The 16242-nt window shown below is 37.8% G+C and overlaps 2 protein-coding genes across 2 annotated transcripts; one reads left to right on the top strand and one right to left on the bottom strand.

The window, feature by feature from the left end:
- The first annotated feature begins 3044 nt into the window (after positions 1-3044).
- LOC131669536 (WASH complex subunit 4-like) lies at positions 3045-14728 on the top strand. The gene is made up of 14 exons (XM_058944470.1): positions 3045-3291; positions 3973-4204; positions 4273-4351; positions 4431-4535; positions 4621-4829; positions 4918-5103; positions 5173-5343; positions 5429-5708; positions 5781-6136; positions 6236-6647; positions 6764-7076; positions 10496-10589; positions 10744-11010; positions 11087-14728. The coding sequence occupies exons 1-14, from the start codon at positions 3266-3268 to the stop codon at positions 14087-14089; spliced, it is 5733 nt and encodes a 1910-aa protein (XP_058800453.1). The 5' UTR covers positions 3045-3265; the 3' UTR covers positions 14090-14728.
- Positions 14729-14875: 147 nt separating this feature from the next.
- LOC131669539 (CUE domain-containing protein 1) lies at positions 14876-16057 on the bottom strand. Its single transcript, XM_058944479.1, has 4 exons — positions 15901-16057; positions 15453-15828; positions 15304-15381; positions 14876-15216 (listed from the first exon to the last, which is right to left on the bottom strand). The coding sequence occupies exons 1-4, from the start codon at positions 16039-16041 to the stop codon at positions 15080-15082; spliced, it is 732 nt and encodes a 243-aa protein (XP_058800462.1). The 5' UTR covers positions 16042-16057; the 3' UTR covers positions 14876-15079.
- Positions 16058-16242: the final 185 nt, after the last annotated feature.

The raw sequence follows: 16242 nt of genomic DNA, 5'->3' as shown, positions 1-16242 counted from the left end.
GACAACGTAATAAAAGCGCTTAGAAATGTCGTTTGTTTTTTGTGAGTTTTGATCTTGAATTCGACTTGGTATAATGCATTGTGTACTTGTATTAATCGGATACTGTAAAACGATTAGATATTTGTGGATCAAATTCAATGTCATCCTTTTCCAAAAACAAACAACTATTGTAATCAGTTAAATGGGAGGTTCGCCAATACTTTCTTTTTTTGTGTGCTTTTTTTCTGCTTATGTCTATAAAATATCTCTTAATAAAAATGCATAGTACAAAACGTATAGTTAAATTTATTTCTGTGGGATACAAAGCGCATTTTTTCTTATATAATAAAAATATCGTAATAGCTGTCCGATATTTTTTACTTGAATTAATAGTTCTCATCAGATTGTAATTCCACTCGATGTCCATTCAATTTTACGAATTCTTTGACTTTGGGCTTGATCATGTTTGTATATAGCGTTTTAATTAGTGCCTTATATTTTTTCGTTAAACTAAATTAATTTGAACCAAAAAACATCCAGTATCGTGCACGAGAATTAACTTTTATTTAGATAAACAATGTAGAATCATTAATATTTTCAAACTAAACATGATTCATATTATTAAAGAATTTAAGTATGTATACCTATTTCGCCATGAATCTTTCATCTTCATCAATAACTTCTTTTCCTTTTCATATTTACTTGAACAATTATGTCATGTTCTAGACAAGCAAATTTTACAAAAAATCATCAAATATAGTTATTCACACCTTTTTTAATAGAATGATGAACCGATCGTTGTTTAAAAGTAATAGTTCTTTTATTTTTATTTGAAAATATATTATTTGATTTCAACCTAAATTCAGCTACCTATTCGACTCGTAAAAAAGTTGGACTTTATTCTTGATTTGTTAAGTATTCAAGCACTACATTCGACAGCAGAAATGAACGTATAGTACTAATTACAAGACGAAACGTGTTATCACAACTTAAAAAACTTGTATTAAATGTATTGGATATTAATTAGTAAATAGTAGTTAGCCAACTTGTTATTTTAGTAATTTAACTTTACTAAATAAAAGTAAAATCATATATTTACTATTTTACGCAACGATAAAATTATAGCGTGATGTTGTTTTAAAGATACATTAAAAAAGTAGTTTGGCAAATATTAAATTTACAAAAAAAATTGAGTAATTTCTTACTATCTTAAAAAATCCGAAAATTTGTTCAGAATCGTTAATTTCATTACTTTCTCGTTTCAAAACAACAAAAATCAAATTCCGACAAGGTGATATTAATAACGTATATAAGGTTATATCAAATAAATGTCTGAGCATCTCAATGTCATTCTTCATTTTAATCATTTTAATTCACTTAGAGCGTTTGCTCCAAGAATTCCAACATTTCTAATAAACTTTGAAATGTATACAAATTCAGGAAACGCTATATACGTCAACTCTGCTCATTCTTAGTATAAGTCTTCATGCTTTCTGATTCGGTGTAATTAAACTTGAATTGTCGAGATACATAACATTAAAATTATTCGATAGGTTGACCGTAATGCGTAAATCTATTTACCTTACACGTACTTGAAATCTACGTACTGAATTGTCAATGTCTTTCGATATTCAAAAGTTCTCAATGTCAATTAATAAAACATAAAAGCAAATAATTTTTTCAAAAAATGAAGTAATGAAAAATAAAATGAGATTTTTATTACCAATATTTTCTAATGAACTATACTTTTCATTACAATACTCATTTAAGCTGTTTATTTAAATTTTGTCTTACGACGGAATCGAACTAAAATTTTTATATAGATAATATTTTGCACGAGCTTTCAGATTCCGTAGAACGAAATGGGGGGGGGGGGGGTTATCGGCCTAAATAAAAATATAAATTGTCAACGTTAAATCGTTATAGACATTAGTGACATAGAAAGGTGGGTTGCGCGTTCACAATTTTTATAACAATTTTAATAATAAATAACATTCTTTTACAAAAACCATAATGTTTCCAATACAATTACTAAATTAATATCTGAAAAGAAAGGTACGGATCGTCAAATTAATAAAAAAGATATTCAGGAAAAAGGACAAATTGTCACGTTTTAGAGACAAAATCGTAAAAATAGCGACGTCAATAAATTTTTTTATCGTTATTTTTCCATAATTAAGTATGAATTAGTCAATTTCTAAACGAGTATTCAAATATAAAACTATTTTCAATAAATGTTTCAGTTAGAAAAACATAAATTATATGAAATGTGATACAGTCCATCCTGGTGGAATCATCTTAAAATATTAAAATCAAATACTTAATATTGCACAATTCAATATTCTTCAAATAATCTGAATTTTTCTGAAAAATGAAGGAATTGTAAAAGAAAATTCGACAAGCTTAGAGTATTAGGACGATGAAATTTGCTTTCGCCTTGTCTACAGGATATCGTAAATCTCAGGAAAGTCTTGTAAACAGAAATATTGCCGGAAATAAAAAAATCGCGTAGGCTACCTTGAAAAAATCTTCATGACACCTATTCCTCTGTATTCTAACTACTAAGTTTCAGTCTAAGTTTAAGAGACTGACATCGTTTATTGCTATATATAAAAGTTTATACATCTTAGTAAAATGTGCGATAACCCAAATGAAGATGTAAAATAAATATTTAATTGATTCACGATGACGTTGCATTGCAAAAAATATACAGCTGTACTGATACAGAGTTGTATAATAAAGCTGCTCAGCGGGGGTATGGGGTGCAGGAAAAAAAAAGGCAAGGAGATAAAAAAATTGGAAAATGGTTAACCGTCGTCCGTATTTTATCTTATCTCATCTACAATGACGGTGGACCAAACAAAAGCCAATCGAAGAACGTGCGACGGCTTACCGCGCAAGCGGCGATGCCATAGGCCGAGACTATATTGCTTTCTAGGAATGATCACGCGGCCGGCCTGGGCTTCGAGAAGGGGGAAGGAGGAAATAGCACTAAGCAAAGGAAGCAAACCATGCTCGCAACGCGTCCATTCGTGCGCAGCAGTAGGCAGTCGCCACATCGCGTTCGTTGATAGCACGTACTCGTGGTTTGTTTATTTCGACTCGGATTTCACAATCGCTACCCATTGCTTAGTGGTACATGCACGAATGAGGTGACGCGTGTCCGGGGCCTTCGCTGCGCCTCAGTCAGAGGATCCTTCTTGATTTCTTTTTGGCGTTCTACTGTTTTTCCTTCCATAATTTCCGTCACTTCCAACACCAACGGTTGTAACACACAAGTTTCAACATGCCCAAATATCCCACTGACAAACGGTTCGTATAATTTACTTTTCATTTTATTTATACACTATAACAATGTCCCTTCGCTTTTAGAGATAATTCTTCTCACGTATTATTAACTACTATTTTCACACGTGGTCCCTAAATTCTCTGTTGATTCTTGTGCCCTTCAGTTACCCTCCTCTCGTTTGAAGTTCTCTGTTTTAAATTCTCTTTCTTTCAACTATTCTATTTCATTCTACTGTTTTTTTTTTCTCATTTCCGGTCTTCAAGATGCAATATAACTAAGGTGATAAACTGTATTATGTCGGCAATACAATACGAGAGATAACTTTTAAACTATATTACACCCCCATATTTTGTTTTGTTTTACTCCAAAGCATCTCAAGCCAGCTTGTTACTTTTCTCTTGTGCGTTATCTTTTTGGGCGCTACAAACTGACTTTACCGTTTTGAATACTCGCTAAATTTTTTTAAATATTATTCCAATAGTTTTACTCAAGTTCTTATTTTCCTGTGACTGTTGATAATTGAGTTTGACAATTAAAATTCTAGAGCTGTTTGCTCCTTAAAGAAAAGAGATTTATGAAAGCCTTTAAAATTCTGAAATGATGTTTATCATTGAAATGAATTTTTGATTTATGATATTTCCTTTATTAATATTTTTTATATTTTTGTACACGACTATAATTTTAATAATTGATTTCTGTTATAGTCGTTATTACGACGAAATGAGTGACGGACGAGCAATGAGCAGGAGCCACTCTCGTGGCAGGCCGCAGGATCGAGACCGAGACAGGGATCGTGATCATGGAGATGATAGATCACGTTCAAGCTCTCAGCAACCATACCAAAGTAGTAGGCGCCCAGGGCAACCACCTCCTCAAGCTAGTTCTTCATACGCAAGACCATCAACTTCTTCTGGGCCACCTAGAGAATCTTATTCCGTAACTAATTTTTTCTCATAAAAATGTATGTTTCTTAATTTTATTTATAATGCTTTACCAAATTACAGGGGAGGAGAGAGGTGAGATATACAGAAAGAGCTCCATCAACCTTTTCTGATGCCGAATCAGAAGCTGCATCGGTTGCAGGTAAATTAAAAAACTTATATGCTCTTTATGTAGTTTATCAAAAATCAATTTAAATTAATCTTATAAATTAATTTTATAGGCTCTACTGGAGAGAGTGCAGCAATGGGTCGAGGTGGTATGAGAGGAAGAAGAATACTGCCTGTAGACATTATTACACGGCCAAAAGAACTTGTTACCAAACATGGTGTGAAGTTTATTTTTCTTCCTAAATTTTTGTATGTCATTTCTTTTAAACTTTGCACGTTGACGAATTGTTAATCACATTTCAGGTGGTCATGGGGACCCTATTGAACTAACGGCTAACTATTTCAAGCTTGTGAGTGCTCCTGATTGGTGTTTGTACCAGTACAGAGTTGATTTTGAACCAGAAGAAGACAGAAAAGTTGTTTGTAAAGCATTATTGAGACAACATAAAGAAACTTTAGGAGCTTACATATTTGATGGCACTGTTTTGTACACAACCAATGAATACCCAGAGGTACAGTATTATGAACTTTATGTTTAATATTTGTGCAATAATTTTTAAATAAAATTTTTTTTATTTTTCAAATTTTTGCTTTTCACAGCCACTTGAATTGTCATCGGAGAGGCAATCTGATCAGCAAATGGTTCTCATCAAGTTGAGGAAAGTCGGTGACATGACAAGAGGAGATCACCACTACATTCAGTTTTTCAACATTATTATGAGGAAATGTCTTGACTATCTGCAGTTGCAGTTGGTTGGCCGCAATTATTTTGACGCCAAAAATAAGGTATAATACTTTCACTGATTTTCTTGGCCTGGCAATAATTGTTTTTACTGATTCTGTTTAATTTTTTAGGCAGAAGTTAAGCAATACAAGTTAGAGTTATGGCCTGGATACATAACTTCTATCCGCCAACATGAACATGATATTTTGATGTGTGCAGAGATCACACATAAAGTTATGAGAAACGAAACACTTCTTGATATTTTATCTGAATGTTACGAACATAATCCTCATGAGTACAAGGTAAGTTATGGCGAAAATACCTTACAGCATAATTATTAAGATAAAAAATAATAAAATAAAAATTAATTTCTTTTAATTGTCTTAGAGAGAATTCTCTCATCAAGTATTGGGTGTTGTGGTTTTGACAGACTATAACAATAATACGTACAGAGTAGACGATATAGATTATGAAGTGTCACCTTCATCAACTTTTAAAAAAAAAGATGGCACCGATATTACCTATCGTGATTATTACCAAGAGAAATATGGCATCAGAATTGGAGACATGAGTCAACCCTTGCTTGTATCGAAATCTAAGCCCCGTGATCGCCGTGCAGGAAAAGCTGAAACTGTTTATTTGATTCCAGAACTTTGCCGCAGTACAGGTATTGTAATTAAGTGTTTTTTGTCTTTACTCCTAATATAGTTAAAATCTACATTTTTCAATTTGAAAATAGGTTTAACTGATGTCATGAGGAACAATTTTCAACTTATGAAAGCTTTGGCACAATATACGCGAGTCTCACCAGCTGATAGGATTGATAAATTAAAAAATTTCAATGACCGCTTGTACTCTGTAAAACAAGTAGTAGAAGAATTTAAGAGTTGGAACCTTGAATTGGAAAAAACATTGATCAAAGTACCTGCTCGAGTAATGCCATGTGACAGAATTAACTATGGTAATGGTATTTCTACCAATGTTCCATATGATGCTAACTGGACTAAAGATTTACGTGATAAGCACTTGGTTAAATGTGGACGATTAGATGAGTGGTTTCTTTTGGTACCCACGAAATTCCGAGGTGATTGCCAAGTATGTGTAAACATAAGTAAAATTAAAAAAATATTCTGAAGTATTCAAACAAATATGGAGTAGTATTGAGAAATTTTTAACTTTTTAATTTTTTTATAGTCATTTGTACATACTTTAACAAGGGTAGCACAAAAAATGAACTTTACCATTGAAGAACCATATGTGATTGATATGAGGGATGATAATCCTGCTACATATGCAAATATGTTGGAGCAAGTGAAGAGCCAAAATAATCCAATGTTGATATTCTGTGTAGCATCTAACAATCGAGGAGATAGATATTCAGCTATTAAAAAAAAATGTTGCGTTGACAGACCAGTCCCAACACAAGTAGTTCTTGCTAAGAGCTTAAAACCTGGCAAATCCCAGATGTCAATCGCAACAAAGGTTGCAATACAAATGAACTGCAAGATTGGAGGAATTCCATGGTCTGTTAGTATCCCTTTACAAGGCTTGATGGTGGTTGGCTTTGATGTTTGTCATGATACAAACATGAAGGGAAAAGATTTTGGTAAATATTACCTTGTTTCTATTTATAAAATTTTATATAATTCTAGTGTTCAACATTTACAAATAAAATAGATATTAAAAATTTTGTTCCTTAATTTTTACAAAAATTTCTTATAGGTGCTATGGTGGCCTCTTTAGATGTGAATTTCGGACGTTATTATAGTGCTGTAAGTAGTCACAGCAGTGGTGAAGAATTGTCAAGTGATCTTTCCGTAAACTTATGCAAAGCATTGGAGCAATTTAAGTACTACAACAGTTCTTTACCAAAAAGAATTGTTATATATAGAGATGGAGTAGGAGAAGGACAAATACCTTTTGTAGTAGATCATGAAGTCAAAGAAATAAAAGCGAAACTGCAGCAGAAGTATGAAAATCCAAATGATATCAAACTGGCATACATTATTGTGACTAAAAAGATCAATACAAGATTGTTCCACAACTCCCAAAATCCACCTGCGGGAACAGTGGTAGACAATGTTGTTACTGATCCAACAAAATATGATTTTTTGATAGTATCACAACATGTTACACAAGGTACAGTTTCACCTACTTCTTACAATGTTGTTTGGGATACTTCTGGTTTGGAAGTAGATAAAATTCAAAGGTTGACCTATAAACTTTGTCATATGTACTTCAACTGGAGTGGTACAGTACGCGTACCTGCCCCGTGTCAATATGCCCACAAATTAGCATTTTTAGTGTCTCAGGCTGTACATCAGTCCCCTGATTCGGTTCTTGAAACTCTTTTATATTTCTTGTAAATAAGACTGTTATTAGATATTTCTACTCAGATTCTTTTTTATTTGAAACAAAAATTATCGAATTCGTATTTTAGTTTTTTTTTTTTTTTTTTTTTTTATTTTTACGTTTTTATTATTATTAGTTCATATTCATCATATACAACAAAATGTAAAGTGATTTATTCAATGCTTTCCTTTAAAAAGTATTTTACATAAAAGATATGTATAGTAAAGAAGGTAGCATGAACACAGCATTTTGTTTTTTTAAATTGACAACTGAGTTTTTCTTTTACATTTCAATAGATTGTTTAGAGATTTCAATTTGTTTTTACGATGTTCTCAAATTGAAAGTATACTTAACATTTTGCGTTCTGGTTACATTCTTACTAGAGAAAATAAAATTTTTATTTAACAAAATATGAGAAATTCAGAGGTCAATTTCAGACAATGATTATGAACACAAACGATCAGAATGCTTATAATTAGTTCTTGACTAAGAGGATTCTTTACAATCAAAAGTCACATTTTTAAGTTCGTGCTAGATTTCATAAGCATATTATGTACGCAGCGATTTTTCATTATAATTTTAATGACTTTTGACGTAAATGTTTTAAAGTTTTATTAATTAATATTAATAATTAAAAATTATAATGGAAAATGGCATAATTTTGAAAGAAAAAAAAAATATTTTTGTACTTGTTGACAACAACAAAGTATTATTATAAGATTACGTTGTTTAAAATTGTTTAATAAATTTATTATCTTGAAATTTGTTCTCTTTTTATTGCGAAACTTGATACACCAATATTTATTGTATAATACATCTTAACTCAGTACTCATTTAATGAAATTATTAAAATAAATTTTATAAAACACTTCAGCTTAATTAATCGAATCTCAAACGATAATTTAAATTCTTCTAATACTGTAATCAATGGCTGGATTTTAAATAATCTGCTGCAGTATTGACGTATTCTTCATGAGATGGAGGATCATAACATTGCAAATGACATCGGCATTTTCTTTTTTTGAATTATAGTCACACGTTATCATAGCATGATATTCCAATAAACGAAATGGCAAAGACATCATCTGAAATAAAAATATTCTTGCAAATTAGTTCTTTATCTCATTTAAGAAAATTTTTTATGCAGCAATTGTAAAATATGATACTGTAAGTAATGAAAAGCTTGAAAGCTGACTGCTAATGAAAGTATCCAATTAACAAGTTCACATACTGTCAAGTGTCATTCTGATTGTAGCATTCAATTCTAATATTACACTGATGCCAGCAATATCTAAAATGCAATACTCAGCATAATTACTATAAAATAAAAATTTCAAATTCAGTTTATTAACCAACTTTGGCAAAAATTAAATGAGCAATATTTCTTATGCATTGAAATAAAGTTGTAAGTCTTAGCAGGCTCACCAATTATATAATTTGTAATGAAATGATAAGTAATTCCCCAGTCAAAACTGAGTTTGTATTTACATTTATATTTTCATTACTTTCCATCATTATAAGGTTACTGAATACCACAAGCATCAATCCAAGGATGATAAAACCAGTCCATTCCTGTCCATTGTCTCAAATCTAACTTGTTTATTAAAAATTCTATTAATAATTATTCTATTAAAGTTTACATATGTACATATATTCAAACCAATATAATTCACAAAATTTGCAATATCATATGCTGCTAAAATAGCTAGAAAAATAGGACTGAAAATGTGTGATCCGTTTATTAGATTTGTTTTAATTAATTGAAATTAATTCTTAATAAAATTTGTCCCTAATCTATTTTAGTAGCAATATGCTATTTTATACACCATTAATACATCATTTCATCAATAACCATGAATGATAATTATATGAATGGATGATTGAAGTGTCTAGATTGGCTATTTCTAACAATACCTTATTGATTGGCAAAACTAGTCAATTAATTAATAATCTGCATATGCTGGTCTTACAGATTTCCTTTATAAATATCATAGATCAATAGCATACTTTCATGTTATAGAACTAGAAAGAGTATTAAATAATCTAATTACTATAATCAAAATAGCAAGTCCTTTTTAGTAATTTTTCTTTTTTATATATTTCTTATTTTGATAGGTAACCTTTTGTAAATTTAATCAAATAAATCTAAAAACAATAAAATAATCAAATGATAACAATGGATTATAGAATATAACTAATGGTCTTAACACATAAAGTGGCATATATGAATTGTTTATAGCACTTAATTCCTGTGATGTGAAAATGACATGTTCAAAATTTAAAATTCACTTCATTTTAATAAAGTATAGATCAGTCCTATTATCCTAAAAATCATGATTGTAAAAAATTGCTTTTGTAAATATGACTCTGAATAGGCAATTTTGAATAATGAGTAATGACTAGAAACTTATATTTCAAATTGGCTTGCTTCTTATCTGCACTTTAGTTTCTTGTTTCCTGCTTGGCTGTAGCCATAATTTTTAATTACTCACTCAAAAGCAACAAGTACCTATTGCATTTTCCTTGAGTTATTTACTCTGATCAAACATCATCCATACAAGAATAATTATTCGATAATATGAATTAAAAAAATTATTATTGTTATCTGTTACTCGTTGTTAGTTAATAAATTAATCAAGCTACTTAAAAGCCTATTGAAAATTACTACAAAAAACTTCAACCACCTTGCTTGTTAATGTGTTTTTATAATAATATAAAAATACAATTTATCAACATGCCACATAGTTAATATAGCCTCTCTGAGCTCCTCAAATATATAAAATGACGAAACTGTTATTACTGCTTATCATGGAGACTATATAATAGTCTACTTGCCACTAATACGGCTAATGCACTGCTCGAGTAAGTGCTAAGCTATAGTATATGCTTCGCGCTACCACTATAGTGTAAACAGTGTTGTTTTACTTCCATCAGTTTGCACGTATAATATGGAGTCAAAGGTTTTATATTCTGCTTATATTTATAAAAATTATATTATAATTTAATACTAACATATATATGATTTGTGTATAGCAATCGAAATAGACATGCAATGAACGATATATTCTAAGATGAAAAATTGTCATTGAATTACAGGTTAAGTATTGCTACAGTGATCAATCAAGTGTTAACACTCGGCCTTTTATTTTGTTATTATGATTGTTTGACATCCTCATCAACTCGTTACTTTATCAAGGTATGTCCAATTATTTAGTATGTTCTGATAATCCCTCAAATTATATCATATTGTAATAAATATATTAATAAATATGCACTGCTATTGAGTATTGCACTAAGAATATGTGTTTGAGGAAGCATGGTAAAATAACAATATTTGATTGTCTTTATAGATGATTGAAGCGCCTGCTTGGAATTTGAAAAAAGATGAAACAATTTACAAAGCTGCTGGAGCTGCACATTTAAGAAAGTATGGCCAATTTTTTGACAAATTAGCCAGTCAGTGCTGCCAGAACTCTACAGATTTAGAGCATATAATTGAAGGACCCCTCAGATTGACATATGAGGTCAACGAAGATATCAGTTTATTATCTTTGGCAGAAACTGAAAGTAAATTTTTTTCAAAATTACTGGCAAGCATTGGTGGTACATGTAGAGAAGTGAATATATTTTATATGAATGAATTTTACAATTTTGGCAATTGAGTTTCAATTTGTTTTTTACTTTTTATTATAGATCAGGTTGTTGAAGGCAGAAGCCAATGAACATTATAGCAAGCTGTTTCATCATGAGGAGCAATGTGCAGAACAAGCAGACTACAAAATTGAAAGCTTACTCTCTGATTTGCAAGATTTGTCCATGTATACCAATAGAATATCTACAGTAATTCACTTGACTGTGAAGCAGATATCAAATTTGGCCAGTAATAAGCACAGAGAAATCTATCTACCATTATTGATAGAACACCTGATGGATTTGTTTATCATTCTCGTCACACTGGACGAAGTGATAAGCGGTCAAACGGCTCTGATAGAGCGTTGGAAAGTTTATAGGGTGAAGGTGAGGTCGGTGGTACACAATGCGTCGCAGCTAAATATGGGAGAAGAGAGGATAGTCGTTTACGAGAAATTGCTGAAAGATCTACACGCCCAGCTGCTATCGAAGTGTCTATTTTCGAAGGCTGTCGAGCACGCGATGGACATCGGGAAACCGTCGACGATGTGCGACCAGATGGTTTTCTTCCTGAAAAGTACACTGACGGACGTGGAGAGCAAGGTCGCGGACAGTGCCGCTGTGAATCGCAGCTGGATACTGGCGACGGTGGGCTTGGTGGTGGTAGCCAAGCTGTTCGGCACGTGCGATAAGAAGCTAGCCAAGCGGCTGCTCGAGGTGAGCAGAAAACTATACGCCGTGAACTTGGCGGGCGGCGTGATGTGGTTGCCAGGCGACTTCCTGGCGGAGCAGCTGCCGCGCGAGGGCCTGGCCCCGCTGGGCACCGAGGTCGGCGAGAAGGTGCTGGCCGCGCGGCTGCAGCGTCTGCCGGCCCAGCTGAGCAGCTTGGCGCAGCGCACCATGCTGTGGAGCGCGCAGATGCAGCGACTACAGATCAAGAGCGGCCTGGAGCTGTTCGCGGAGATCGAGCGCAAGCGCGAGCTGCTGCTGGAGCTGCTGCGGCTGACGAGCCAGCTGCGCGAGGCCGCGGAGCTGCCGACCAATCTGCACGCGTTGCTACTGCGGCCCATGAGCCGCACCACCGTGCATCAAGTCTGCCGGCTGGCGGAGCTGCAGCGCGCGCTGCAGACGCAGGCCCAGCGGCTGGCCAGCACGGTGGTGCTGTCGCAGGTGCAGGCGCTACAGCAGCTCACCTACCAGCTGCTGGCGCTGCTGGAGGGCGCGCGCGCCACGCTCGGCCAGCGCCCCGAGCGCGGCTACGCGCGCGAGCGCCTGGACGCGCTGGCGCTGCTGGGCGCGGCGGCGCGCCTGGCCCAGGGGCCCGCGAGCCGCGAGCGCCGGCTGCTGCTGCGCGTCGCGCTCGGCTGCGTCAGTCAGCTGGCCGACGGCTTCCGCGAGGGCGAGCTGGCGCGGCTGCGCCGCTGCCTGGACGCCTACGACGCGCTGGCCGAGCTGCAGCCGCGGCTGCGCGAGGCGCGCGACTACTCGGCGCTGCTGCTGCAGCAGCGCGCACTGCTGCCGGCCTACCTGGGGCTGGCGCGCGAGGCGGGCCGCTGCTCGGGCCACCTGGCGCGGCTGTCGGGCGCGCTGGGCGCGGCGCGGCCCGGCGCCGAGGCCGCGCGCGAGCAGCGCGAGCTCCTGCTGCGCCACCTGCTGGAGCCGGCCTGTCGCGAGCTGGAGACGGGCCTGCGCCTGCACGCGCACGCGCACCTGCGGCTCGCGGTCGGCGGCCCGTTCCGCGAGGGCGCGCGCGACGCGGCGCGCGCGCCGCGCTCCCCGGCGCTGCCGCTGGCCGGCGGTCGGCGGCTGCTTCGCCCGCGGCGCTTCGCCGAGCACTACCTGGACAGCACCTTCTACAACCTGAGCAGCGTGGCGCCGCACGACTGGCGCGCCTACCGCGGCATGCAGGCGCTCGCGCGCCACCGGCTGCGGCTGCGCGCCGTGCCCAGCCTGCTGCCCAGCCAGAGCCTCGAGCAGGGCCTGGACGCGCTGGAGGTGATGCGCGACATCCAGCGCTTCGTGGCGCGCTACCTGTACGACCTGCGCGCGCAGACCTTCATGGAGCGCGACAGCGCGGGCCGCCAGCTGCACACGCTGGGCGTGCGCCACCTGGCCAGCGGCATCCGCACGCACGGCAGCGGCATCATGAGCACCAGCGTCAACTTCGTCTACCAGCTGCTGCGCGTCAAGCTGCACGCGCTCTCGCAGTTCCTTTTCGACGAGCACATCAAGTCGCGGCTGGCGCGCGACCTGCGCTTCGTGCGCGCGCAGCGCGAGCACGGCGCGGCCGCGCCCTACCCCTACGAGCGCGCCGAGAAGTTCCAGCGCGGCATCCGCCGACTCGGCGTCACGCCCGAGGGCCTCAGCTACCTGGACCGCTTCCGCCAGCTGCTCGCGCAGATCGGAAACGCGCTGGGCTACGTGCGCCTCATCCGCTCGGCGGGCCTGCACGCCTCGGCCAACGCGGTCTCCTTCTTGCCCGAGGTGCCCGCGGCGGCCGACGCGCCTGCCTTGCACGGGCTCTGCGCCCAGCTGAGTCTCAACGAGGGTGCACGGGCTGCGGCAGGCCGCCTCGACGCCGACATCGCCCACCTCGTGCGCAACTTCACCGAGGGCATCCACTACTTCGGCCTGCTCGTCGACGTGTTCGCCGGGGCGTTCCGCGACCCGGCGCGCGCGCACCACCTGCAACAGTTCTACGCCATCGTGCCGCCACTCACGCTCAGCTTCGTCGACAACGCGCTGGCCAGCAAGGAGAAGCTCTTCAAGAAGAACAAGCAGGGCGCCGCCTTTACCGACGACGGCTTCGCCATGGGCCTGGCCTATGTCAACGCCCTGCTCGACCAGAGCCAGGAACTCGACTCGCTGCGCTGGTTCGACACGGTCAGCGAGCATCTCGAGGCCGAAGCCAGCGCGGCTGCGCTCGAGGCCCGGCTGGACGACGAGAAGCTCCAGCAGACCAGGGCCCTCACGCTCGACCGACTCGAGCGCCGGCGCGCCGAGTTCCGGCTGCTCTATTATAGCCTTTCGGGGGCCCGCGTCTTCTTCAAGCAGCCCGACTCCTGATCGGCTTCCCCCGCCGCTATCGGCCCGTGCCATTCCCCTGTCACTCCAGCCCGACCGATCGCTTCGCATTGTTGGTACGCAACCACGCGTGCGAATACTTTGTAACACCTTTATTCGGCTACTTGTCATAGAAACCTTTGAAAATATTTGTACAAAAGATTTATTTGCTATTAAACAAGAAGCTTTCGACATTCATCGTGTGTGTCGTAATAGTTATTATTGCTATCCTTTAAAAGGAATCGACAGATAACTAAATCATCGACGTGAAATAAACATGACAATACGTACGAGGCTTCATATCGACCTTACACCCTTTTTTTAATCAGTCAGTAACAGTTATCGTGCTCTATGACGTACGGCAATGCATTATTATGCGCTCACTTGATTTTCGCTTATCTATATAAATATACATATATAATGTAAATATCACACTACATTAACAATAATTAAGAATTATTCAATAATTATCGTTCATTATGTCATTGGCTAGACTCGTTGACTAGTAGAGCTCTGTACATCTATGTTGCAGTTTTAGATATCCAAATTCAAATCTAACCCTCATTTTTTTGCCTCATCACATCAAACATGTATAATGTAAAATTACAAATCAATATATCCAAACAAACAATATAAAAACAATCAATAAACATTTCTAAATGATTTAAAAATCGATAGAATAGATCAAAATCGCAATTATAAAACTATTGAATCAAGTCTTTACTATAAATGCATGTCATGACTTCATTTTGATTTTTCAAATACTGTTGTTTTCCAATTTTTTTTTTCTTTTTTGAGCTTTATGCCATTTCAATTAGCATTATTAATTTTAATAAATCTACAATTGAAACTGCAATAATCATCAACAAGTGCAAAGTGTTCTGAGATCATTTTGCATGGATCAAAAAAATAAACTGAGATTCTCATCACTGTTCATGGCATCCTTGCCATGCCAATTACAATATCTATCAAGTGTACCTCATATGAGGTACTTTAGGTATGTGGCTTTGATGACTCTTCAGGATCCAACAAATCGTCGCACGAGGCTGTTGGTGGTAAAAGTTGTCGTCCTCCCCGCTTTTTACTCCGTGTAAAAACTTTAGTAAGCTGTGCGAATTTCCGTCTTGACGCTATCAGGCAAAATTATTTGAGTTTTAAAATATTTTTTTTGGAAAAATTACGAAATTGCAAAAATTATCTTCCATGAGAATACTGACCTTTTCCCATATTTTTAAGTCTTTCCTTGAATAAATCTTCTTCGTTAGCAGTTTCACATTTACCTTGTAACTTAGAATCTGAAAAATCATTACAATATTATAAAAATTGCAAGATAGATATAATGTCTTCGAACAGTCTATATATGTACCTTTTTCTAGAGTAGATAAAAAATCTTCGTTCCAGCGTAACTCAGCCATGAATTCTTCATTTTGCAAAAACATAGCAATCCTCTCATCCTCTAACAGAGAGCTGTCATGGACTAGGTCCGAATTTTCAGCTATATCACCTCCATAGCAAGAAATTCTTAGAAAAGAATCTGGTAAAGGTCCCACTAAAGGAGGCTGCCATTTTTGCATGCTTCTACTTAACTTGGCTTTGAATTTTTTTGTTGTTTTGTCAGATTTCGATGGATCTTCATTCTCTTCAATCTCACTACGAATCTTTTCATTTTCATTATCAGTACTCATTGAAAGTAACTGATCAATGGTTGTGTCTACAGCTCCTTGATTTGATCGTAGGACAGCCTAACAAATAAAATTGAAATGAATTTGCAGTAGTTATTAAAAAAAGAAAAACAAGAAAATTCGTAATCGTACCTCAATAACATCGTCGTCCATCTGCGGGAACATGTTCTTAAAATCAGCCATAGCTTGATAAAATTCAAGAGTAGTTTGTTGCTGTTGCTGTTGCTGCTGCTGCTGTTGCTGTTGTTGTTGCTGTTCTGCTGCTGATGCCATGATCCTTGATAAAAGTACAGTATTTGCAATGATGGAAGAATTTTCGCTAATAGAATACGCGAATGACTTCGCGAACAGTTTTTAACCCTCTGTGGAATACGATGCTGTCCCTGTGTGTATGTAAGTTACGTGCACGCGCTAAAGCCGCGCACTGCTATTACACAATCGTCAAGCTCTCATTGCTATATATCTTTATTTCTA

Source organism: Phymastichus coffea, unplaced genomic scaffold, assembly GCF_024137745.1.
Source record: "Phymastichus coffea isolate CEN01 unplaced genomic scaffold, Cenicafe_Pcof_1.1 PCOF00094, whole genome shotgun sequence".
Lineage (NCBI taxonomy): Eukaryota > Metazoa > Arthropoda > Insecta > Hymenoptera > Eulophidae > Phymastichus > Phymastichus coffea.
Note: the sequence above shows the minus strand (reverse complement) of the source record. Positions and strands in the feature narration are given on the sequence as shown.